We start from the raw sequence: 26,220 nt of genomic DNA, 5'->3' as shown, positions 1-26,220 counted from the left end.
AGAGGCAGCTGGAGGTCCAGTAAGGCTGTTTCCTAGCCTGAGAACTGTGGGACTGATCTGAGCCTACATTTTGCTCTCCAGCTATGCTGGGAAAGATAGTGGGGGGGTGAGTGGATGCTTAGGAAGGTGGGCGTTATCCCTTTGCCTCAGTGAGCGGGGAAGTAGTGGGAGCAGTTTGCAGTTGCATGCTGGGGAGAAACATTAGCTTTATATGAGCTTTTTGCCTTGGGTGTTTCTGCTCCTCCTAAGGGGGGCGGGAAGCAAAGCAGGCGCAACTGGGCCCTCTGAACTGACTTTTGAGGGGACATGGTGGTCCTCCTGGCTATTCACCTCTAGTCTCCCCCACGCCTTGAGTCCTAGTTGCTGTTTTGTAATGACAGTTGTGAGAGCCAGTCATCCATCCACTTCCTGCCCTCTTCATCCTCTGGTTCTCTCCCACTTGCCCCCCAAAATCAGGAAACATGCTCCAGTCACTGAGCAGGTCTGTGTGCAAAGGAGGGAAAATGCCAAAGTAACTGAGCAGGATCTTAGCAGAACTGTCTCTCACGCATGCACACCTCCCCTAGCCACTTCCCAGGGTCTATTTTTAAGCAGGCACTTACTTATTTTCCCAGCTTCTCCCCTCCCCTCTTCTTTTTCTGGATTCCTGCCCAAGGGGCGGGTTGTCTCTTTCCTCCTTCATAAAAGGTCCGTGGGGCGGGGGCCGGGCCTCTAGGGGTTTATTTTGGGAGCAGCTCCTGGGATCCGATGGCCTTGTTAGGGCAGCGCTGACCTTTCTACCGCAGGAGGAGGAGAGAGGGAGGGAAGGGGCTGTGAAGAAGGAGAGAGACACACACACAATGGGACTCTAAGGAGGGAGGGACTGTGCAGGCAGCCGGAGCAGCAGCAGGAGCCCTGGGACCATACAGCCTGGGGAAGGGTGTGATCGGGAAAGATGGACCCCCCAGAGGAGCCAGGCACCCCCCCTCCCTGGAAAGCCTCTTAAAGGGGCCGGACGCTTCCCCAAGACACCCTCCAGGCAATGCGAAGTCTGCAGAGATAGGCGTCAGATCTTGCAACTGAGAGTTTTACCTCTCCCTCCCAATCTGCCCCAGTCCCGCAGCATGGTCCATGCCTGCTTGTCTGGTCCCCTAGATGGCAGGTTAGTGCTGGGCTGGGCGCTGCCTTGCAGAGGTCCCTGTGGCGTTCACAGCGTCTGCCGTGCCCTCACACCCATCTTTCTCTCCTCCCCAAGACAGGATCGCTTCCCAAATCCCTCCCTCCTTCCCTCTAGCCTCTGCCAGGGCAGCACAAGGCAATAGTCGCCTTGCCCCAGCACCTTGCTTTAAGCATGTTTAATTTGGAAATGTGGCAATATTTTAAATTCCCCAAACTTTTGCTTATGAAAAACAGTCCAGCTAAGTAAGAAGGAAGGAGCAAAGTGGAGATCCCAGCTTCCTGGGCTTGGATGGCACCATGAGTGGAGGAAGGTTTGATTTTGATGATGGAGGGGCGTATTGTGGGGGCTGGGAAGGAGGCAAAGCCCATGGCCATGGCATCTGCACTGGTCCCAAGGGCCAAGGGGAGTACTCGGGCTCGTGGAACTATGGTTTTGAAGTGGTGGGCATATACACGTGGCCCAGTGGCAACACCTATGAAGGCTACTGGTCTCAAGGCAAGAGGCATGGTTTAGGGATCGAAGCCAAAGGACGGTGGCTTTACAAAGGCGAATGGACCCATGGCTTTAAGGGACGGTATGGGACAAGGCAGAGCATGAGCAGTGGAGCAAAGTACGAAGGCACCTGGAATAATGGGCTGCAGGATGGTTATGGCACCGAGACATACGCAGATGGAGGTAAGGGTGACAATGGAGGGGCCAGTTGGGGTCAGGTCAGTGAGCAGTGTGATATTTGACCTGTAAATCCAGAGACTGTAAATTACCCCAGGAGAGGGAGTTCAATTCAGATCACCAACAGCAAAAGCTGGGGAGGAGAAATCAAGGCATTTTAACATTCTACTTCTACCATATATTTTTATATATTTCTGTGTGAGCGAGCTTTGTGTGTGACATCTTTTTAATCTACTCTCATTTAGGCCATAAATCTGGCTGACCCTTGAAAAATTGCAACATTCAGTGATCTATACACATTCTCATTTCCGTACACCTGAAAAGTGAGAAATACCCCCCCAAATAATTGTAAAGCTTCTGGATGACTATGCTTTCTACTTTGAAGAATTTCCTCAAATCAGAGATGTTTCCTCCAAACTATTTTCTATTGCTTGTGGCTAGTGAAAGACTGGACTAATCTATCTTTGGACTATACTATGGGACTTCTGATTGCAGAATTATGGATCCATGATTACAGAAAATTATAAGGTGATAAGAATTAATTCTCATTGGGCAAAGAGTTGTGAATGTTTTCACCTTATACATCTGTGTCATCTACAGTATTTTAATGCTCTATTTATTAAATACCAAATTGTATGACACTGAATGAATGCACTGAACATCTGTATGACTAAAACTCAACCAGAATGTTTATCAAAGCTGACTAGGGGATTTAGTCACATATCTTTCACTAATATAAATCCCCTAGACTACTTTGAGAATCTTAGCCCCTCTTCATACACAAAGGCACTCAGGGTACAAGGCACTCATCATACATTTTGCAAATTCTCTGAAGAGTGAAGAAAAAAACCAGACAAGTTGGAAAGGTTCAGAAACTGATGAATAATAATGCAACATCACAAGAATCCTGTGCAAGTAATTCTGCAGCTCTTCAATAGCGTAACATGGTGTGCTGCCATGTTTTAGTATGGCTAAGTCAAGAGGGGTGAGTGGGGAAGGGGAGGAAAGTGGTTGCCAATATATGCCTGAGGATTGCACTTTATTATTATTCAGGACCCCCAATGCCAATTATTTATGAAGAAAAATAATTTGGGAAATGTATCTCTTCATAATAAAAAACCATATTACACAAAGCAGTTAGAAAAATGGGAGAATTCAAGATGCAGTGTTGGCTTTCCAGGGTTTTGCTTTAATGTGCCCTTATTTAGCAAGCACATGCCTAACTTTAAGCAAGTGATTAGCCCTGGTGAAGTTCTTACACTTATGGCACATGAAGTTGCAGTTAAAGCTGCAGATTAGAGGTGACTCATTTCGTTTGTCCAGTTCTTTAAACTTCATCCTCCTTCTGTCTTCAGGCCATGGGATTTGTCAAATAATCCAATGCAGTTTACTATACAGTGATAGTAGAGGGCAGAAGCTAAACTATATGTGTTTGTAATGAATTGAACTATTGACATAAGGATCTTTAGGTCATTTGTAAGGTATGTAATGACACATTCATACAGCTGTTGTCCAACTAATATCTTTCATTTATATAACACCTTTCATTCTGAAGCATGTCAAACTGCCTTAAACTAGATGCAGTGATTGTATCATCCACCAGTAAAATGCAGCTCCCTTTGGGCAGTGATGCTGCAGATATTCAACAGGTGACATTAGCACTACACAAGAAGGGCATCTAGGGAGGCAGAATTTGAAGTTTAACTGGCATTGTAGGGTGAACACGTCCCTACTCTTGCACTAAAATAAATCAAAACCCTGTAGTGGTTTCCTCTCCTTGAGTCAGACCTTTAATGTTATGTGTCATCTAAACGAGGGCGCCTCTGTAATGGCAGTAGTGCTCACTTTACTCCTGTGGGAGTTCTGTGCAAAAAATTAAAAATTCTGCCTACATGATTTTAAAATTCTGCATATTTTATTTGTCAAAATAACACAATAGAATCGTGCCTGTTTCAATTATTTGGGTAATTTATTTCAAAACACCTGTTGGCAAGTAGGTCTGTAGCAGTACAGACAACAACAAAGATGCAGGAAGTGTTTTTGGACAAATAGATTGCTTGCTAGGCATATTAATACAAATTTAGAGGAATCATTCATTTAAACTCCAATATAGACATTTATTTCCTGCACCCCTCAGAAGCAGTGCAAAGGCTTGGGAGGGTTGAGAGGTAAGGGAGGAGCTGAGGGAGAAGGAGGTAATTGCTAGGAAGGAGCCTGGGAGTGAAGCTGGAGGGTTGTTGGGTGTGGGTGGGAAATGCACAGAACAGTTTTTTTGAGAGGGGGGGGGTGTTAGGGAATTGGGGAGCCTCCTCCATGCAGCCCTTAGCTGACCCCTAGCCTCTCCTACTCAGTCAGGTACAGCTGTTCCTGTGTATCCTTGCACCCCCACTCAGCCACCCCCTCCTCCCATCCTCATGTGGTTGTGCATCCTTCTCTGCCCCCATGTCCCTGCACCCCCACTCCCATTCAGCCCCTGGCTCAATGCTGTCACCCTATTAACACCTGTGTCCCCAACCCAGTCTGTCCCTCCCACTAGCCTTTCTGAGCAGCAGTCTTTGTGACACCCCCACCCAGCAGCCCCTTGTGCCCACTGTCCATTGCCCTCACATCCTGTGCCTCTGTCCTCATCTGGCCCTGTGGGTAGGTCACTGTGAGGAATGCAGCCTCTGACCCCTCCCTCTCCATGGCTGGCTGCTCTGGCTCTGAGCCGGCTGCCCTCTCTTCTGGGGCCACAGCAGCCCTGATGGGTGAAAGGTGTAATTGCAGTGCCTCCCTGGCAGAATCTATTTTCTGCGGGGGGAATCTGTAGGGGACCTGAATTCTGTGTATGCGCAGTGGTGCAGAATTCCCCGAGGAGTATCACTTACACCAGTGGTCCCAACCTGTGGCCCGGGGGCCAAAAGTGCCCCATGGGGTCTTTCCAAGTGGCCCGCCGCTCCCCTCCCACTGCTGCAGAAGGGAGCTGCTGCCTAAGGACCCAGGCGGTGCGCATTGCTGCGGGGCTACAAGACCAGTGCAGGCTCCTTGCTGCACCCAGGGAGATGAGAGATCAGCATTCCCCTCCCCGGCTCCAGCAGGGAGAATGGCAAAGTGCTCTGTCTGGGTCCCTAGGCACTGGAGTTCCTGCTGATATCTTGTCCCCGTGGCTGCAGAAGGGAGCCACTGCCTAGGTATCCAGGTGGAGTGCACTCTGCGGTTTCACTGCTGCAGCCAGGGGGACAGGAGATCAGCAAGGAGGCAGCCTCCTCCCTGAACTCCTTCCATCTGGCTGCAGTGGGGGGGAGGGGCTGCTGGTGGAGCAGCCAGGACCCACCATGCTTCAGGAGAGGGGCAGGACTCTAAAAATCAGTGCTTTCCAGTTTGGCCTGCACTTAGCAGGCCACCCACCGACTTAGCTGCCAGGCCATGTGCTTCAGTGTGTAGTGACAGTCACTCAGCTACACTAGTGCTTTGTCTGTGAGTGTGTGACATACTGTGACTAATTTGTAGGTGTAAAATAGCAAATGTCAAAATGAGCACAGTAGCATCAACATGTTTACTTTAAATATGTAGTGATTTGTAGTCCGTAATGGTGTATAGATCAATACATTTACTATGAGGTGATAAGCTGGTGGCCTTTCAGGGTTGTAAAAATGATATTTGTGGCCCTCGAGACAAAAAGGTTGGGAAACACTGACTTAAGCTACTGGTTCAACACGGAAGCAGAACCCCAGATTCATTAGAGATCATGTCACCTACCATATACCTAACACAACCTTGAACCACAGGCTAAATACTGAGCCAGAAAGATGTGTGACTTACTGAATCACCAAAACCACTTTATGCAATATCTCAGTATTCCTGGGGGATTCTCCCACCCAAGTCCTGAAATAGTTTGATGCTGGTTAGCTTTGGAGAGTTGAGAAGTTCACAGACCAAGATGGTGGAGCTGCCACGTATGTCCTAATTTTATTGGACAATTAGGTCCATGCTTAATGTGTGTCTGAGCAGATCATTCTGCATATGAACTTCTCTGTCATGAAGGAAAGATAATACACAGAGTGCTATGCCAGAAGCCAGGCTTGTGAATAGTAACTGACATTTAAAATGAGGAGGGAGGTGGCATTCATAGGCATTGGACATGTTATGTTGTGGGAGATGCATCCAACCTGACTCCCACCCACCTGCATCTGCTGGTCGTTTGTGAGATCCAAGTATGACCTGACTCATCTATAACCTGACTTGTAAACATTTGTACCTGAGGCACCCAAATAAAAGATCTGGGAAAGCCTGCTGGACCCACCACGTGCTACAAAGAGGAGCAAGCTTGACTTGCTTCTCTCTAACTCTCTGGCTAGTAGGCATGAAAGGAAGGTGATCTCCACTAAGGTGAGGGCCTTCACCAGCTTTTTGAGGGCCCCTGTTGGACATTAGCGAGTCATGTTTAAAGAAGACACAGCTGTTTCCAAAGGTTTAAGAACATGTATGTTTGGGGGTTTTTTTTAAATGTGGTTAACTCCAAGCATCATGGTATAGTTCTATTCACAGCTAGTGAGCCTGGTGCCCTTTAAGAGAATAGGGCATTGTAGGTAAAGGGGAAGGTGATCTAGGATCAGGAATGCACTGGGTAGGTGTGAATGAGCTATGCACATTATAGCAATGAGTAAATGGCTCATTGCTTGAGCTCCCATCTCTCACCTTATTTCCGACACAAACAAAACCCCATCATATTTGTGCAAAAGAGAGAGATGGGGGTGTTTGGAGGGGCTCGGGGTGTTTGATCACACTAAACCACACAGAAGATGCTGCTAATGTAAAAATCTGGTCTTCAACCCCTGTTTTGCAATACAACTGTATATCTTTTTAAAAATGTCTTTTGTCCCAACTGTGGCCTGAGAAGAGCTTGCAGTGTTAAATAGTGCAGGACAGCTGTGTGAAAGTACTAGTGTAAATTCATCTCTTGGGAAAGTAATTAAATTCAGTCATCATGAGAGAGGTGAAGAGGTGGGAGTGGTGGAAAGAAATGATGAGATGAGTTTCAGGTGAGATATGAAATGAACTGAAGACTCAGTGAGGTGAAGAGGTACAAAAAGGCTGTTGCAGCTGATAGGAGCTGTAGAGAGGAACGTTCTTACACCAACAGTGGTGAAATGGGGTGCTTAGATGAGTGATGGGAGGAAGCTGGAAAAGGAGAGCGAGAGCGAAGGTCCATGGGGCTGGCCAAGGTGAGTCTGGAGAATTTTAAAAACAGGGAGGGCAATTGTCTGGACTCTGAAGTGAATGGGGAACCTGGAAAGGGAATTAAGGGGAGGAGTGATGTAGCCAGGCTTCTTTGTGCATATACAGTGAATAGCAGCAGGCTGTGCATATGCTGGAGTCTGAGCACCTGGGCCATGGGGAGGCCATCAAAGAGGAAATTAGCAGCAATAATCAAGCTCAGAGGGGATTGAGGCTTAGAGGAGGATTTCTCCAGAGCTGGACCTGAAGCAGTGGCCATGATTTTGCTGCTAGTTCTGTGTATTGCCAAGTGCAGGCAATAGCTAGCAGAGGTACTGGAATTCTTCACATTTCCTACTAATTCTGAGCTGCAGCCTCAGACAGCAAAGGGCCTTGGATGTTTCTAAATTGTCTGGGCCAAAATCAGCCCTAGTGTAACTTTACTGACCCCAAAAATAACAATAACAGGGCTAATATAGTACAGTTCCTCCATAGATCTTCAAGTGCTTTACAAAGAAAGCCTCACTATCCCCATTTAACTGAGGATAAATGACTCACCCTTGGTCATGCAGCAAGTCAGTAACAGAGCTGGGAACAGAATCCCAGACTCAGAGTCCTGTTTCCTGTCCACTAGCCTATGTTGCCTTTCCAGTGGAGCCTCACCAAAGCTGAATTTGGCCCAAAATTGATGCTTTTTAGTTATCTCCTGTCTTAAATCAATCCTCACTCACGTGACTTTTAAGCTAACAGCAAGCACTAAGTTTTCATTCGTTTATCTTACTTGTGTGTCTGTTTAATCTGTCTGTCCATCACACTAAGTACTTCTAACTTGTTTATCATCATGGTATCTGGGCATGGAACTTTACGACTGTAAGAGTTAGGGATACACTTTTGGGAGTGCCAATAAGCTGGCCCATAAGCTCTTTAAAACTACAGTGAGAGTTTATCATTCTACACCTTATGCCCACTGTGGAAAGGGAAGAAGGGGGCATTTCCTGAAAAATGGACCCTGGTTCCTGACTCAAATTTCAGCCCTGGCCTTTGAACCTGTCAATGACCTATGGATCATCCTACCTCTGTACTAACTGACCATAGCTACTCATGGAAGGTGTGATATGTTATCAGGCGTAAGCAGGGGGCACACCAAAATCCATTTGTAAATCAGAGCAATTGGGGCTGAGGTCTCCTGAGAAAAAGTTTAATCCACTCTGCAACTTGATCCTTCCCATCTTGTGCGTATATAAATAGAAAGGGTCAGCTCTGTTTCTTTAGGAGCAGACACAGAAATCTCTAGAAACACAGCAAAAACCAGCCAGACTCCCGTATTTGCCTCCTAGCAGGGGTTACTAAGAAACAAGTACAGTATCTATTGGGTAAGAGGGGAAGGGGCATTTTATAGGATTTCTTGTCATTAAAAAGCAACAGCAGAGCTTTCGACCGATGATACAAAGGAGGATTTTTGGCTTTTTGTTGTTTTCTTTCCTGTCTACACATCTCCCCTTCCACCCTGTTATTTCATCTATCAGCCCTGGCCTGAGCCTGCAGATGCTCGGGAATTAATACCAATGGGAAGTGCTTAGTGATTGAGTGACTCAGCGAATTAACATTCTGGCCTTTCACCTCTGCAGATCTATGTATTCCAGGCTTTGACTTCAGTCTCAAGAGAGAGCCATTTGGCAGGGGAGGGAAGCAAGACTGTGGCCTGTCCTAGTCCTAAATACAGGATTTTCCACATCACAAAAAACACTGCGTATTGCCTGAGATTTTGGGGCCCAGGGCTGCAGTAGCAGGGGTTGCTGTGGGTCAGCGTGGGGATGGGGGGCCCAGGATTGGAGTAGCAGGGGTTGCTGTGGGTCAGGGTGGAGCTGGGGAGGGGGGCAGGACTGGAGTAGCAGGGGTTGCAGGGCTGAGGTGCATTGGCAAAGCTCAGCCGGTGGAGATTGTTTAGTAGCTGCCTGCATTAGATCTCATTCTGGCCAGTGCCCTTATTCATGTTCACAAATTTATACAGGCCGTTAAGAAGAACTAAGGAAAATCTGAGTCAGTTTACCCTGCTCCCACTTGCTTCTGTATGTTCCTTTCCCCGCTTTCCATCATTGGGCTTGTCCTTATGGGCCTTGGCACGGAAGGGCTGTTGCTTTCTCTCCAGTTCAGTGATGAGTGGCTGTTTTTGTCCAGACTAGACAGAACACAGGTGTGTGTCTCCTTTAATCGCCCTTCTCCTGCGGGCCACCCTTGGTCCTGTGAACAGTTGTATTTCTCAAGGGTGTAGTGGAGGGAGGCATGCCCGTTCTGTGTGGTGGAATGAGGCTATCCACATAGCTCTGTGGATCTGAAGAAAGAGACATGGGCTGCCTGCATCAGGCTGGGCCTTTATTCAGAGGTGATTTCCAGCCCAGGCTTCTGAAGCCTTTTGAAGCCTTTCGCTTCTGCCTCCACTCACCTCTGAGGAATCTGCTATTCCAACTCTGGACAATTTTTCATACCAAGAAGAGGATGCCATTAAGCAGCATTTTTCAAAACTGCTTTGAAGACTTTTTTTTGTTAGCTGTTGCCAGCTCTATAGCCCTGCTCTGAAATGGGGTCACCAGCAACAAGCTTCAGACTCTAATGAGAGTACTCAAGGCTTTTCAAGAGTCTCCAAACTGCTTCACTTTTCTGCTATTGCCTCTGATTTTGGGGGAAAGCAAATGGGAGATTTCAGAGGCTGGGACCAGTTATTGTGACCACTTTTAAAAAAAAAAAACAACAACAAAAAAACGCATATTTGATGTTTGTTTTTTTTTTTTTGGATTTTTTTTTTAAAAGGGAGACGAGAGGAGGGGAAACTTTTTCCCATTAAAATGCCACAAATCCGCAGCTCAGCCCAGGCAAAGGGGTAATATTGTGATTTCCTCTGAAGACAGCTGTTTGCTGTGGGGAATGCAGACATATAGCCATTTCTGAGTGTGGATGTTCACTAAAGCTGGCCATAATAATGAGAAAATATCTAGGAAAAAATGTACACGGTTCTTCCATATCCCTCCCCCACCCCAGCCATATTTGTAGTTAATTTTTTTAACTTTTTAAAAATTGGCAACCAGCTTTGATCTTCACAAAGTGGAAGATGGATGATTTGCACATGATCCTAATCCCAGATGTATTAATGATGCAGAATAAATAGTTACACATCTCCATTTTACAGCTCCTTTGATCAGGGAACTTAAAGGGCTTGACACGCATTAATTACCTAAGGGCTTAGCTCTGTTCCAACTTGTTCCAATTTAGTGCAAGGTGTGTTTTTAAACTGAATTAGTTAAACTAGAGTAAAACCTGGTCTGCATACTCTGCACATGTCTACATTAGGAGAAAAAGGTAGCTTCCATGTGTTAAAATCCTAATGTAAACAAGGCAGCTGTAATTCTGGCACGTTAGCTTGTCAGTTTAAACCCTAAAGGGGAACCTCGTTAATGTATGTTAAAACTACACTTATCTTGTCTACACTAGGATTATCACATTGGTTTTCATGGATGAAAATGACATTTCCCCCCTCCCCAGTTAAGATATTGCTTCTTTTTTAGGGCTTGTCTTCACTGCAGTCAATTATCAAGGTATAAAACTATAAAGTACAGGTGTTTGTGGTTTACCATAAGCTGGTCCCTATGGTAGCCAGGATCACACATTTGGGGAATAGCCAGACTAACCTTTACATAGGTGTTAGCTAGGTTTACAGACACTGTGAATAAAGATTGACACTAACACTGATTCTGTCTGGTCAATACCTCTTTCCCTGGGTTTCTCCCTGCCACTTTCTGCTCCCATTGCACTGATCAGGGACCTTGTTAGGAAGAGGATATGGGAATACCTGTCTTGACTGTTTCCATATGCTGTTCTTTGCTATGTGACTGGCAGGCTGGTGCAGGAATAAGTTTTCTTTCTGCTGCTCACTGACTTCATTGATCACTGCTGCACAACAGTGGCTACCTCAGGTTTTCTAACTACTCTCAGCAGTTGCCCTGCAAGGCTCTGGAGTTTGTTTTATGACTTTTTCGGGTAAGAAGGTGAAAGCTCTGAGAGAGGCTATAAATCATGGCTTGGGAAGTGACATGGAAAATACAAAGCTGTGTCTCCGCACTTTATAGGGAATCACTGCTTGTCCAGAAACATCCAGTGAACTCAGTCAAGGACTTTCTGTGGTCTTCTCGGCCTGCTCTGTCTGGGGTTCCTGCGTAGGTCCTGTCTACACAAGCCATGTGAGCTCAAATGTTTGAAACAAATTCATCTTTAACAAGAGGTGGCTGGGTACTGTGGTCAGGGCCAAAAACAGCTTAAACTAAATGTGGAATCCCTGGCCAGCCAATGTATGTTTCTGTAAATCGCTGACTCTGTATCTTGTCCCTGTTTAACGGGAGGCAGACCATTTAGAACAGACGCCCATAAAAATGCCCCCTGCACAGCTGGCCATTTGCCTTTGGGAAACTGAGCCCTTGGGAGGGGCAAGTGGTCATGCTTTACAATGGTATTTAATATCTGCGCTCCACTAGCACCTTTCAGCTGCCAACCGAGGGCAGCTTGGTGAGGGGAGTGTGTTCTATGCTGTGGTTTGCAGGTTTTGGGGCGGGATGGCCTATTCCACACTCTGCAGCACCAGTGATGGATGGAGGCAGAGCTGATGCTGCTTTTGTTTTTGGTTGTTTGCCAGTTACTGAGGCAACTGTATCAACAGAGAGAGGGAAATCCAGGGAGATAGGGGTTCTAGTGTGAGCAGAATTAGCATTCTGGGGTATTGGCCGGGCAGAAATGGGCTCCCTCTTGGGAAGCCTCTGAAGCAGCTGCAGCAGTGAAAATCTGCTTCTTTCCGATCATTCTGTATTGAGGCTCCACAATAATATTCCTGCCCCTGCCCCCAACACAATAAGCAAAGGTTTTCCCTGTAGCCTACTCTGCCCTTCTCTAGAGCTCTTCTTAGGATGGATCTTGACATTAGGAAATTAAGCCTCACTCACATCCTGTGACAGAAAGCAGGATTATTGTCTCTATTATACAGCTATGGAGAGTGAGGCACAGGTGCTGAAGTGATTTCCCCAAAGTCTAGAGAAGAGAAGTTTGAGTGGGTGACATAACGATCTTCAAATATGTATAAGGTCGTTATAGAGAGGTTGGTGATCAATGGTTCTTCATATCCACTGAGGATAGCTCAAGAAGTCAATTGGCTTAGTTCACAGCAAGGAAGATTTAGGTTGGACATTAGGAAAACTTTCTAACTCTAAAGGTAATTAAACCCTGGAACAGGTTACCTATGGAGGCTATGGAATCCCTGTCACGGGACGTTTTTAAGAACAGGTTAGACAAACAGCTGTTGGGAGAGGCTAGGTACATTCTGCATCTGTGTGGAGGGCTGAATGAGCGATCTCTTCATGTCACTTCTGGCCCTACATGTCTATGATTCTATGACATTAGCATATACAAGGGGCAGTTTGACTCCACACTGAGGTAGAGTGAGGGAAGGCACCCGCAGACCTGCCAGCTGTGAATTGCCGAGTCACTTCTGTTCTGAATGGATGGCTTAAGGCAGTCTTTTGAACTCTGCACATTTGAGGGCATCTTTTCAAATGGCCAGAGGGAAACTGGCTGGCAGGCTGCTACAGAAGGGATATTTTCACTCCCCAGCAGAATCATTTTGGGTTGAATGTATCCAGAGCTTTGTAAATGAAGGGACCACAAGAAAGGAGCCTCCCTGGTTGTCTAATAAGAGCATCTAGCAACCTGATCCAAAGCCCACTGAAACTAATGGGAGTCTGATTTCAATAGGCTTTGGGTAAGGCTTCTAATGCACATGGCACTGCCGGGCAGAGATCTGCTTTTGGGAAGCTGGCCTCCCAAGCCAGCAGGGGCTGGGAATTCACTGGAGGCAGCCTGCTCATTCCTGATGGGGAAGGGAGCCCTTGGTGTCACTCTTGATAATCCCCCCTTCTTTCCCCTTCCACAAGGGGATGCTGAGGGAGTCACCCTCAGCTCTCCTCAGCCAGCGGGAAGCTTAGTGTAATGCAAATCCTTCAAAGGGTGGGGGAAAAGAGGGAAAGGGAGAGGGTGCCTGGGGTCAGTGCTAGGCCTTTGGAGTGTGGCTGCCTCTCTTTTCTACCTATCCCTCTCTAGGAACTTTACTGATGGTAACAATATGTTCCATGCTGTGTTCTGAGAACAATGAAGGACTCTATTCAGGGGCTGCAGAAGGTTCTCCAAGACAGACACACAGTTCAGCCTGGGCTAAGGATGGAGCGTCTCCAACAGACAATCCTTTTAGTGTTATCTCCCAGAGTCTCTCTAGCATTTTGAGGACAGTTTTGTTTTATGTAGGTGCTTCTTTGGGCCCAGCCACATTAGTATCCAAGCACCTTACAGTCTTTTAATGTATTTAGCCTCTCAACACTCCTCAGTGTCATTATTCAGATAAGGAACTCGGGCTGAGTGACTTGCCCAAAGACTTGGAGGAAGAGCCAAAAACTGACCCCAGGTCAGTCCAGTGCCTTGGCCACAAGATCATTTTCACTGTATACAATATTAGCCATTTTTCCTGGGTAGAGTGTTTGTGATTCACATTATTATCCACTAGTAAGAGTGGAGCAGGGAAGTGGACTGAAAGGGGCTGCCATGATGCTAGAAAAGAGCTGTTTAAATACCAGACTATGGACACGTACAGAACAGATTCCAGGGCTATCAGCTATCAGGCGTAGGACACACAACCAAAAATTCCAGACGTGTTGGGGCCAGACTCTGCTCCCAATCACATTCGTGTAAATCCATTAGAGTTATTTAGGGTTTACACTGGTGTAATTAGAACAGAATTTGCCCCTGGCCTCTACCTGGTGAGCTAAAGGAGAATACCAGTTGTCTGTCAGGGCAGGGAATATTGCTTGCATCCTCTCTCCAGGCCGCCTGTCTCTAGGAACTGCTAACTTTGCAAAGTGAGAATCGCTCATGCAGGTCTGACCTTTCCCACCCAGCAGAGGGCAGCAGCTGGTGCATAGGCATGAGGGCAGCCCTTATGTCATGCAGTGGTTTGATTTGCTGTGCATGTTCCTTATATCAAGGCATCTGTTGGGGGGTGGGGAAGGGGGCGGAAGTGCCAGGCTTAACCAGGTTCTGTTCTTGCCTTTAGGAACATACCAGGGCCAGTTCACCAATGGCATGCGTCATGGATACGGCGTCCGTCAGAGCGTCCCGTACGGCATGGCATCTGTGGTCCGCTCCCCTCTCCGAACCTCGCTGTCTTCCCTCCGTAGCGAGCACAGCAATGGCACCTTGCCACAACAGGACTCGCCGGCGGACAGCCCAGAAAGCATCCTCATGTCACCCACTATCACACGGGGAGGCTTTGCCCTCAGTCTGTATGCGGATGCTGAAGCCAGCAAGCCAAAGAAGGGGAGCCTCTTCAGACGGAGCTCTCTTCTGGGGAAGCTAAAGAAATCGGAGTCCAAAACCTCCCTGGCCAGCCAGAAGAGCCGAGTCAGCTTCCTCAAGAGTGAGAGCGGCATCAGCTCCGCTGCCAGCGATGCCACCTCCACCGTCAGCTTGGGCGAAGGGGCGGAAGGAGAGGCCTTCCTGCCCTTCGAGTCTGACATTGATGCCACCACTACAGAGTCCTACATGGGCGAGTGGAAGAACGACAAGCGCTCCGGCTTCGGGGTGAGCGAGAGGTCGAGCGGCCTGAAGTACGAGGGCGAGTGGCTGGACAACGTGCGGCACGGCTACGGCTGCACCACCCTGCCCGATGGCAAGAAAGAGGAAGGCAAGTACCGGCAGAACGTCCTGATCAAAGGCATGAAGAAGAGGGTGATACCTCTGAAGAGCTCCAAGATCAGGCAGAAGGTGGACAGGAGCGTGGAAGGGGCTCAGAGAGCAGCGGCCATCGCCAGGCAGAAGGCAGAGATTGCAGCCTCCAGGTAGGCGCTCCAGCTCTAACGTTCTGAGGAAGGTACTATAGACACCCCGGGTTCGTTACCAATTGTGATGTTTGTTTGTTTGTTGCGGTTATAGACGAGTAGGTAGGAAGCCAGCTTTTCAAAGAGCAGAGCTCCCTGCACCTGAGCAATATGTTGGTGCATGCAGCCATCTTAGCTATCTTAAGTGTCTGCTTGGCCTCCCAGTGCGGTAGCATCTAGCACCTCATAAGAATGGCCATACTGGGTCAGACCAAGGGTTCATCTGTCCTGGTATCCTGTCTTCCAACCGTGGCCAATACCAGACGCTTCAAAGGGAATGAACAGAACAGGGCAATCCTCATGTGACCCAGCCCCGTCAACCAGTCCCAGCATCTGGCAGCCACAGGCTCACTGTTGTTAATGGATCTTCACAACACCACTGTGGGTTAGGGAAGGTCTGTTATCCACATCTCACAGATGGGGAGTTGAGACGCTGAGTGGCTAAGTGACTTGCCCAAGGTCACCCAGGAAAGTTTGTGGTGATACAGGGACTTGAACTTAAATCTCCAAGAGCCTAGGCTAATGCTCTAAGCACTGAACATGCTGCTTTTCTGCTGCATAGAGCTGCTTGCACTGATAGGACAGATCTGAGGGCTGAGGAAGAAAGACTGGCCATGGTAGGAGCATCTCACAGTTCAATTACTTGGGCCCTGTGAGCCTTTCAGGTTTCTCTGTTTCCCCCCAAATCTAATAGAGGCTGTACCTAGGGGTGGAAGGGAAGACGACAGAGCCAGTAACACTGACTGTAACAGGACAGGAAAGGATGGGGTGGCTGGGCCAGCTCCGTAGCTGATGTAAAACCGCATGGCTCTGTTGACATCAGTGGGGCAACACCAGCTTACACCAGCTGAGTATCTGGTCCATTGTGCAGAACATCAGTACCTAAATAGATGCCAATACTGCTAAACATTTCTAGAAATATCTGGAGATAACAATATAGGGATACACCCTTAGTGCCCACTGAAATACATTTGGAGCAGATGGATTTTGTTATTACTAGAATGAAAAAATAGTCTGTTTTGGCTACAGTAAATCAGGACGGCCTTCTGCATAGGGATGGTTTGGCATCTGGGTGACACCTCCTTTATTAACATAAAAACCCAACGACAAAACCACCGCAGTGTCCTACAGAAACATTCCCCCTTACCGTAGAGTCACTGCAAGTCACTGGGATCAGTAATGTACAATGCTGCTGCAGCTGCTCTTGGTAACTCTTCTAGTGAGGGCTTTCCATCTGTTGGGCACATAGGCACACCTTGATCACTTTGGGTTACTAACAGAACATCTCAGCATTTCCTGAAAAGCATGTGCTGTGCCCTGCTTTCCACTCCTTCCCCTCACCCAGTGCCATTGGGGTTCAGGGCATAGAGTGATTGTGGGGGGACAGGGTTATTGTTATAACCTAATTTTAACAAGAAAACCAATGTCAAGGGCTCTCTCACTTCCATAGTGGAAAAGCCAGGTTCTGCTTGGATTTCACTACTCAGGAGGCAGGTCCCTGAGTTGGGAACCAAACTGATCAGGGAGGATGGCAGACGGGTGCAATGAGTTCCACTGCTAGCCCATGTATCACTCAAGAGACCGGGGATCTGCTCCAAGCGATCTATTTGCATTCACCCAGATTTTTGAATGATTTACCAGGATTCATGTGCAGGAGGCCATGAGGCAGCTAAACTCTGCTACTGAAAGCTTAGAAACAGCTCTCTCAGCCTAACTTGGTTTAAGATTCTTTGGAAAGTAATATGAAATACTTTGGCTAGGTTCTCCCTGCTTTGTGTGTGCACTTACAGTCCTTCGCCAAATGGCTGCAGGTTTGAAAATAAACACTTTTGACTCTTTGCTTAAAGCAACACTGGCTGGTATCTAATGCCATAAATTTAGGTTTTGTATTTAAAAAATAAAAGATGGGGCTTGCAAAACCTACAAGAATCGAAATATCAGCACACACTATTCAAATAATTGGAGTTTTTTAAATTAAACTTTCTTCCTGCTCTGTTAGAGACCCAAACGTAACAGCATCCTCCTGATGGCATAGAAGAGATGCAAAGTGAAATGGGCTATAAACAGAAGATGGAACTGACCGATCTAGTTTCACCTGACAAGCAGAGTGAAGTGCAAGGGAACCTGCAGCAATGGTGAAAAAGTACATTTAGATTTTTGAAAGTTTAATCAGCTTTAATGATCAAAAGAGTTATTGGTAATATAGAAGAGGAGGCTTTTATTAAAATATACAGGGCCAGTTCCTTAGGTCCTCACTGAGGGATAGGTTCTGCCACTCTTACGCTAAGTAATAGCTTACTTTGGGGGTGTCCCACTGATTTCAGTGTGAGTAATGGTGCTGGAATCTAGCTATGAATAAGAACCAAAGGATTTGGCCCCATCTAGTTTAAAAAAAAAAAACCCCAAACTGTTCCTTTTGTATGTTGCCAATTTGATTTCAGCATCATGAGTAATGTACTACTCAGTGTGAGTGTGGGGGGCAGGATCTGGCACGAGATTTGTACTCACTTCTTACCCAGGCAAACGGCTATTGAAGTCAATGGGCATTTGGCCTGAGTAAGTGCCTCTGGATGTGGCTCATGGTCCTTTCTTGACATGTTTGTCCCCTTTAGCTTTGTTCAGCTTCTCAGGAGATGATTTTTGATGACTTTGCCTCATTGCCAGGCAGCTGCAGGGAACAGCGTCGGCCCGGTGAAATACAGGATGGTTTAAAAACCATCAGCTCTGGCTTCATCCAGAAATCCCTTGGCAGCCAGGCAGATTTTTTTTTTTTTTTGCCTGATAATATTTCAGCTCAAAGTTTTGAACCAAGTGAAGGTTGAGTTTGCTTGCTTTTAGTGGAGCACGGTTAGCACAGAGACTGTCAGAAAGGTAGCGGCAAGGTTTCAAAAGAGTGTCTTCCAGAGACGGCTGCGATCAAAATAACAGATCAGTGCTGCTGCCTGGGCTCGTGGGCGGCCCTGGGCCATGTTCGTCTTGGCACGGGGCGCTCCCTGTTACATCATTTGGACGGGCCTGGTGCTCTCTTCATTCCTGCGTGGCTTTGTTGTGCACTGGAAGAAGCACATTCAGGGAGCTGAAAGGCCATAAATAATGCTGTCAGAGCGGCAAAGCTGCTCCCCAAGCACTGGTCAGTTTATGTAAGGCTCTCTTTTGTATACACGATTTACACTTCAAATCCAAAGGAGACTCTGCGGTGTTTTCCATCAGGGTTTGGAATGCATCCACTGCTCTCACAGGGGACTGCATCCCTTGCTAGCACAGCTTGGAAATCATTTCCTATTAAGGAAACTTTTGAGTCAGAGGAAACAAGGCATTACAGCCATTTTCCTTAATGAGTCCTCCCCTCTCATGCATGGTGTTAATGCATCTGTTGAGGCAGTGAATAGATGGCATCATTTTTCACAGCTGATAGCTTGCCTCTGAGCATATTTCACTGGTTCTCCAGCTGGGTGCCTACCTAACACCAAATGTATGTCCTTTCCTACACGCGAAGCAATGATTGGACCCAGCCGAGGCTCGTGTGCTGCCCTAGGCTGGGCCTGGCAATGCCAGCCTTGTTTCTGCAGTGCTTGGGTTTTCTCTTGGGACAGTCAACTCAGGGAGCCTTACACTATACTGAGAGCCCTGCTCAGGCTTCTGGCTCCTGAATGCAATAAGCTGTGACTGCAAGTTTGTGTTCGAGCTGCTGCAAGAGGAGGCCTGGCCTTGCAGGTGATCCAGCCCAGGTCACCTGTGGGGGGGGGGTTACTCAGGAAAGGGGTGAGCAGAGCTTTGTCTTCTGCTCACTTCCAAATCAATTCATAGTTTCAGTGAATTTTTAGCGAGGGGCCATAATTGCTACCTTTGCTTTGTAAGGGGCTAACATCCCTACCCACAAAGTCTTTTAATTTTTGTTAATGTGTCCCTTCCCTCTCCTTTAATCTCAGCATTGAGGTCTAGAATAAATCTAATACTTGGAGTGTTGACTGGAGGAAACTCTCAAGCTCTAGCACTGCCACTGACTTTCTCTGTGACCTTGGGCAAGCCACTTGATCCCTGCCTCAGTTTCCCCACCTGTAAAATGAGGCTCCTACCTTTCTGAGGGGGTGAGAACTGGTTGACTAATATTAATCATCATTCACTTTCTTCCAGCCACAGAGCTTTTCTCCTCTCAAGCCTTGCAACTAGGCTTCTGGGCCCTCTTGCAGGTGGAACTATCTAGCTAGCTAAGGTTCTCATGGGTCTGTCTACACTGCAGTTCAACACTCGCAGCTGGCCTGTGCCAGCTGACTCAAGCTTGCGGGGCTCGGGCTAAGGGGCTGTTTAATCGTGGTGTAGACGTTGGGGCATGAGGGCTCCGGCTGCAGCCCAAGCTCTGGGATCCTCCCACCTTGCAGGATTCTAGAACCCAGGCTCCAGCACCGGAATTGAACCGTCTACACGGCAGTTAAATGGCCCCTTAGCCCGAGCTCGAGCCAGCTGGCAGGGGCCAGCCATGGCTTTTTAATTGCAGTGTAGACATAGCCTATGTCACTCCCATCACCATGGTACCTGAGCACCTCGTAATTCTCGATGAGTTTATCTTCACAGCACTCCCCAGAGGCAGGGCAGGGCTGGGATCCCCATTGTAGAGATGGGGAACTGAGGCACAGAGGGACTAAGTGACTTGCCCAAGGCCACACAGGAAGTCTGTGGGAGCAGGGAATTGAACGCGGGTCTCCCAAGTTTCAGGCTCCCTATCCAGCCATTAGTGACCCGAACGCCCTCCAACACACCCTCCATCCTAACACCTCCTGTGACCACCAGCTGAAGCAGTAGACTTTGGCATGTCCTGGGCTAACGGATAGCGGCACTGCCTACAAAGCTGAGTGAAATAAATCTAAAGTGTGATGAAAGGGGAGTTAGCCCCTGGCACGTGGAGGGAGAGGACCACCACCAGCCTCCTCTGGCTGTGCAGCAGGGCACTTGCCAATGAGCAGGGCCGGATTTCCAGTTAGGCGTGTGTATAGGGGCGCCGGCGTTCTAGGTGCGCTTAAATCGTGACGGATTACCACCCAAGCCAACGGGGCCCATGCCCAGTGGCCCTGGCCAATTTGGGGGCCCTGCATGAGCGCTGGAACTCTGGCCCCACCACCCCCTGCTGCTCCTCCTCTCTTCCGGGGCCCTGCTGCCCTGCTCCTCCTCTTTTCCCGAGGCCCTGGCCAGACCAGAAGCCAGACTCCAGGGGTGAGCATATTCCCCCTGCTCAGAGCTGGCCGAGTCAGTTGCCCCAGCCCCTTCCCCCCCCCCCCCCAACTCACATCCCACCCCTTGCGCGGAACTGGCCCAGCCTGCCCCCCGTCTCCCTCTTCTCCCGGTGCGGAAAACACAAAGATCAGCTATATGGGGGGTGGAGTGCTGAAGATGCTGTGCCTAGGGGTGTGTAAGGTGTAAATCTAGCCCTGCCAATGAGGCAAACTGGGGGAGCCTTGGTAAATGTGCTGATGTCATGAATGCATCAATTCCCAGGTGGAACACAGGGCTCTGCAAAGTAAGAGTTGAAACTTGTGGATTATGAAGGAAGCAACACTGGAATTTAGCAGAAATGGGAAGGTGGTGTCGAAGTGGAAAAAGTTTCTTTAAAGCACAAATTCTACTGGGGTGAATCTGGGGGATCAAAATACAGAATGAGCCACCTGAGTCACGATGAAAGTGCACTGAAGTCAACTGCCTTGCTTACCCCAGGGCAGAATATAACAGCACAGAACCCTGGTTCCGATTGTTAAAAAGTGTCCTGGCTTTTGGTCCTCATGGAAATGCCTTTAGCTGCATGGGAAGGTTATGTGACTCCTCCATTTAGGGAAGCTAGTGTGCATTTTTCTGGGGGAATGTGAGGTTATCGCTAGGATCTGGTTATTCAGGCCAAGCAGCTAGATTCTGCAAGAACCTAAATAAATCTGAGCATCTGCATATTGGTACGTGATCATGATTTTTCACTGGCTTTTTACACCTCAGGAAGCCATTTAAGGAGCAAATTCTGGCCTCCTCACAGTATTTCCACCATTCAGAAGGGGAAATATCATGAAAAGACCAGTACTCACTTTTTATGTGGGCCCCCCCCCAAAAAAAAAAAAAAAAAAGGTTCCTTGAGGCATGGAAAAACCAGTGAAACACAAACCTGAATGCTACAACCTGCCAAACCCCAGCTCTCTGCAGCTTTGGAGGCTCACAGAGGTGTGAAGAAAGATAAACCCACAAACACACTGCAGAGTCTCTGCACTAATGTGCTTCCACATTTTGGCCAAAATTCAAGCCTTTATTTGGAGCATGACCATCTATATGTAAAAAGCATTGACAGATCAGGGGACAAACATGTAATAACATGCAGACAACCTTACCCCTGGGTCACAACTCTTCCATATCTCTTGCTGTGAAATGTCTCTGGAGCAGCATTTCTGCTGAGTTTCAAAGGAAACAGAATCTGGGCTGCAATTTCTGCCCCCTGCTGGCTGTGAATTTTCTGGTGTTTGTCTCTGAGCACCTCCAGCCAGAATATCACCCATTGAGTGTGTTTTCTTTCCAAAAATGTATTGTTTTGGCTCAGCAGGTCCCAACATAGTTCTCTCTGAATTAGAAATGCAGCAGTATTCCATGTTATGCAGTTGGATGAAGACCTAGCTGACATCACATCCCATTCAGGAATTTTGATTTTCCTTTTTATGATTTTAGTAAAAAATTCAATCTCATTCAAGACCTACAACAGCCAGTTTAATGAGCAGAGACTGTCAGTTAAACCCAGTTACTGTGTTTGTGATGTGGCCGAGTGTCAAGTGTGAACTAGATTGACCGTCACGTTCGCTTGCAACCTTCGAAATGAAACCCAGCTGTTTGGTGTAGCACAGCCTGAATGTACTAACTGCTGCGCACAAACCAGTCCTCTTCATTCTTCATCAGTTACCAAGTCTGAGTGGCTTGTTAAGTGAAAATGTGTAATGTAGTGCGGCTAATGTGGCTAAGGAAAGATGACAAGTGAGGTCTTGAGATACCACATGGGAAGTCACTTATCAATTATCGATGTAGTCAGGTTGGTTACAGCTTTGATTCACCCTCTTGTCATGCTGTCTTGAGTGGTTCATGAGCATGAGTGCCAACCTCAGGGCAGACTGCCTAGGAACAGGGCACAAACCCAAACTGCTTTTATGTTCTATAATTATATTTCACCAACCAAGTAGCAATTGTGAACTCCTAAAGCAGTGGTTCTCAACCAGGGCTACATGTCCCTCTGCGAGTACGCAGAGGTCTTCCAGGGGTTACATCAACTCATCTAGATATTCGCTAGTGCATTTTATGCAGCCTGTTGTAAACCTAGGCAAAATCAGTGTAGACTAAAATTTCATACAGACAATGGCTTGTTTATACCACTCTATCTACTATGCACTGAAATGTCAGTACAATATTTATATTCCAATTGATTTATTTGATAATTATATAGTTAAAAATGAGAAAACAAGCAATTTTTCAGCAATGTGTGCTGTGGCGCTTTTGTATTTTTTTGTCTGATTTTGTAAGCACGTAGTTTTTAAGTGAGGTGAAACTTGGGCTACACAAGACAAATCAGACTCCTGGAAGGTGTTCAGTGGTCTGGAAAGGTTGAGAGCCACTGGGTACAGGACAAGCATCATGTTAGGGGGGAGTGAAAAGAAAATACCTTGGAGGGGCAAATGACCAGGCTACCTAACAACCAAAAAGGTACTGGCCTACATGGCAAGAAGCTGTATTGGGATGTTTCATTCAAATGGGAATCACAGTGCCAGGGAATGCTGCCCATTCCAAAGAATGGCCTTTGATTTTCCGTTCCTTGTGCTGTGAGCATGTTCCCCTGTGAACTGGCAGAGCGAGATCCCCTGTGTGGGGCATAATACTAAGGCAAGAGAAATAACTATAGTACACATGCATCCAGTATTTCAGTTTGGGGTGACATGACCCTTACAAAAGGTGCTCTCCAAGCTGCTAGGAAATCTGCCTTCCCCTTAGGCCAGCCTGAGATTTGTTGAGTCTGTGCAGTGGATGCCCCAAATACATGAGGCCTCAAGCAGCTGCTGACATGGCTGGTGCCTCAGGCCAGCACTTTTCTTCCTTGAGAAGCTCCTGTTGTTTCTGGTCAGCAGAAAGAACACCGAGCTGCTGATTGCTGTGCAATTAGGAAGGCTGGGGTCTGTGCGGTTACCTGAAGGCATCTGTGCTAGAATGCAGGCTATGTGCTAGCTTGTCAAGCGGAGGATAAGTGATCCCTTCGAAAACAGGCAGCTGAGGGACAGTTTTCATCTCCTTAAAATAAAAAAACCTGAGGAGGCACAGAGCCTGGCTGCTTTTTGAAGGGTAAGCCTTGAGTGATTCGCTTGCTTGGTTTGCTGGAGGCTGGAGACCTCTCAAGTCATTAGCTACCAAATAGTCCTTACAATTGCTAAGAGTGAATTTCCTTCTTTGCTTAAGGTGGCTTTTAAAAGGACTAAATCTACAATGCAAATTCAGCAACCCATTCTTGCTCTGGGTCAGCCTCAGCTCTCTCAGCGACCACTGTAAGTCTCTGCGATTTGACTTCTGTGCCAAATTAAATCCTAGCACTTCTTAGCCAACTGGAATGAAATCAGTATTTTTTAAAGGCACCCTGCCCTGTGTTCTGTAATGTGTACATGCTAGCTTTGGCCCTGTCTTTTGAACACCTTGGAAGTTGTGTATCCTGTTCACAAATATCCTCTGGAATATCTCTGTTATGGGACACAGCGTTTTTATTATCATCTGGAAACACAGATATGTGACAGCAGGAAGAAATCCTGCCACACCTCAACAATTTATCTATAGGCATCTGACATGGAGGTATCTAAGCACCAGGATTTTTTTACCAGAGACAAACATAAATCAAAATCAGCACTGCTTTACGTTTGGGCTGTATAATATCTAAAATCAGCAGAGTATCTGCTATCTGAACATACATCTTTCCACAGCTTTATAGCATAGATTCAAAGTGCTTTGCGTTGTCCTTTTAACACATAATGGAAAAACTCTGAAGAATAAGCTGAAATAATTCAAGGAGAGGCCAGGCAGCATATAAATAGCATAACGAAGTGGGGTGAAGCTCTGGATACAGGAAAACAGCATCGGACCTTCTTTCCCAAGGCCTGGCCTCAATTAAAATTGTGTGTGGGACTCTCTTCTTGCCAGCTAAATGATTTGCTTCAAGGTTTTGAATTCTAAACAGCCTTTCTGTCTGTGTTCTGTGGGGCACGTCTTAGCTCTCCCTTAAATTAACAGAGGCACTTGTCTGCTGAGACTTGAACTGACATTCTCATATCACTTTTCTGAACTCTTCTGCCCGTTCACATTCTTAAGCAGTGTTACTTATATCTCCATGTGCTCAGCCTTTCAAATTTACATTACACAGGCAGGAATGAGTGTCTCCTTAGGGAACCGTGGTGTACGGTGTAAATGACGTACTGAAAGCACCGAAGTCAGCAGAGAGTCCCTGCCTAATAAGGGAATGCTCAGCAATGGTTTATCAGAGCTACAGGAGAATGCAACAGCTGACAGCCAAGGCCTGCGGCTGTTAGCCAATAAAACTTGAGCCCACTAAGGTGGACCTTAGCTTCCAGGTTCCAGTAATAAAGTACTTGAACTGTCAAGACTTTCTCAAATCCCATCCAAGAGCTACCATCCGTTCTGTCCTGGGCTATTTGAAAGGGTTACACTAGTCAATAGGAAATCAAACAGCATAAGGAGTGGCTCATGGCCTTTCACAAATAAACTCCTTACCTAATATTCAGACTCTCTCTGAAAGAGAGCAGGACCCAACCTGTGAAGATGGAGCCAAACTGACGCCCTAGTCCAGGAGCGTTTGTATCTAGAGTTCAGTCTATGATATAGGCAGGTGCTAACTGCAAAGTTTGTATCTGTATCTAAACTTCCCCAAAGGTGGGGAGCGTGTGGATCTGGGAGTTTCAATACTGCTAGCCCCAAGCATTCAAAGCTCACGAGGTGGGCATTAATAGTGTGAGATTTGGCTGAAAAATCATGCGATTTTAATAAAAACAATACATTTTGGGTTAACTTTCTTTTCCTTCTGATTTCTGTGTGTTTAGGGTACAGTGAGGTCATGTTTTAAGCTCAGTATTCACATAGTTAGGCACATGACTGCATGAGCTGGCACTTTAAGAAAAAGACCAAACATTGTGACATGCATAATAAAATTGCAAGAGTGGGCAGCATGTTGTTCAGACCTATCTGTACTAGGGAGGTTTCCCCAAGTTTAGATAAGGGCCTGGGACCTTCTTCATTGTCTTGATTTTTGTGCTCACTCCCGGGCCTGGATACCACATGATGGATGTGTAATGAATAGAAATGAACTCTATCCACGTAACAAGCAGGCAATATGGAGGAACTGAAGTGCTTACTAAGGACAGAAATGAGTTCTCCATGGGACATTTGCTATAATAGCCTCCCATATAGGGTTGCCAGGGAGCCAGAATAGTTGGGAACAGCATTTCCACAGTAATGTGAGCAGACCCCTTTTTAAAAAAAAAAGGAGTTGCCCAAAATAAAGTTCTATTGACAGTTACAGTTCTGCAGTTGGTGCTCACCGGTCCCTGCTGCTCCAGTGAGAGGACACATAGGTCACATTATTGCATCACAGCGCACTCTCTCATTCCAGCCCATTTCCATAATATGAGCAAAGAAACATTGAGAGGGTGGGAGGGAGAGATCATTCCTGGTCCTTTACTTTGTTCCCAAGATGCCCCATTGAAGACCCCTTTTCCTTGCCAAGTTGGGTTATGCACAGTCCCCTCTAGTGCCCATTAAAGCTTCCCTGAGTATCCAACTCTTGAAGCCTTTACATTTTCTAAAAGACACCACCTAGCTCAACCAGAAGTCATTGGGCTCGATGCCGGAATCGCTTAGTGGAATTCTCTGGCTTGAGTTATGCAGGAGGCTGGATTCGATAATCATAATGGTCCCTTCTGGCCTTGAAGTCTATGGCTCAGTAACGGGGAGTCACTCCAGGTCTCCGAAAGGCACCCCAAGCTCACTCTGTGCTGGGGAGCAAGTGACTGAGCCATGGAGCCAAACTCAGATCTCTCGCACAACAGCATGTTCAGCCTCCACTGATCAGCCAGGCTATCCAGGCATCCTTTGATCTGGAATCATATGAATGAACATCTCACCTGCTCAACAGGAGTCACTGTCTGTACACGTGGGCAGGGAGAAGTGAACATACCCTGA

At 47.1% G+C, this 26,220-nt stretch overlaps 1 protein-coding gene across 7 annotated transcripts in view; it reads left to right on the top strand.

The window, feature by feature from the left end:
* The first annotated feature begins 913 nt into the window (after positions 1-913).
* The window catches only part of JPH2 (junctophilin 2), a 55,176-nt gene continuing 29,869 nt past the window's right edge, over positions 914-26,220 (top strand). For 4 of the 7 annotated variants that reach the window (XM_067554334.1, XM_067554335.1, XM_067554339.1 and 1 more), the window contains exons 1-2: positions 914-1,834; positions 14,163-14,946. In XM_067554334.1, the coding sequence (XP_067410435.1) occupies positions 1,456-1,834; positions 14,163-14,946 (1,163 nt within the window). In that variant the 5' untranslated portion in view covers positions 914-1,455. Of the gene's footprint in view, positions 1,835-2,073; positions 2,636-14,162; positions 14,947-16,984; positions 17,286-21,553; positions 21,647-26,220 lie in introns of those variants that run through there. The other 3 variants (XM_067554338.1, XM_067554337.1, XM_067554340.1) reach the window with 3 other exon arrangements.

Source organism: Emydura macquarii, unplaced genomic scaffold (assembly GCF_026122565.2).
Source record: "Emydura macquarii macquarii isolate MOO-44397 ecotype Brisbane River unplaced genomic scaffold, CSIRO-AGI_Emac_v2 contig_1483, whole genome shotgun sequence".
Taxonomy (NCBI): Eukaryota; Metazoa; Chordata; order Testudines; family Chelidae; genus Emydura; species Emydura macquarii.
The sequence above is the reverse complement of the archived record's forward strand: the minus strand, read 5'-3'. Positions and strand labels throughout refer to the sequence as shown.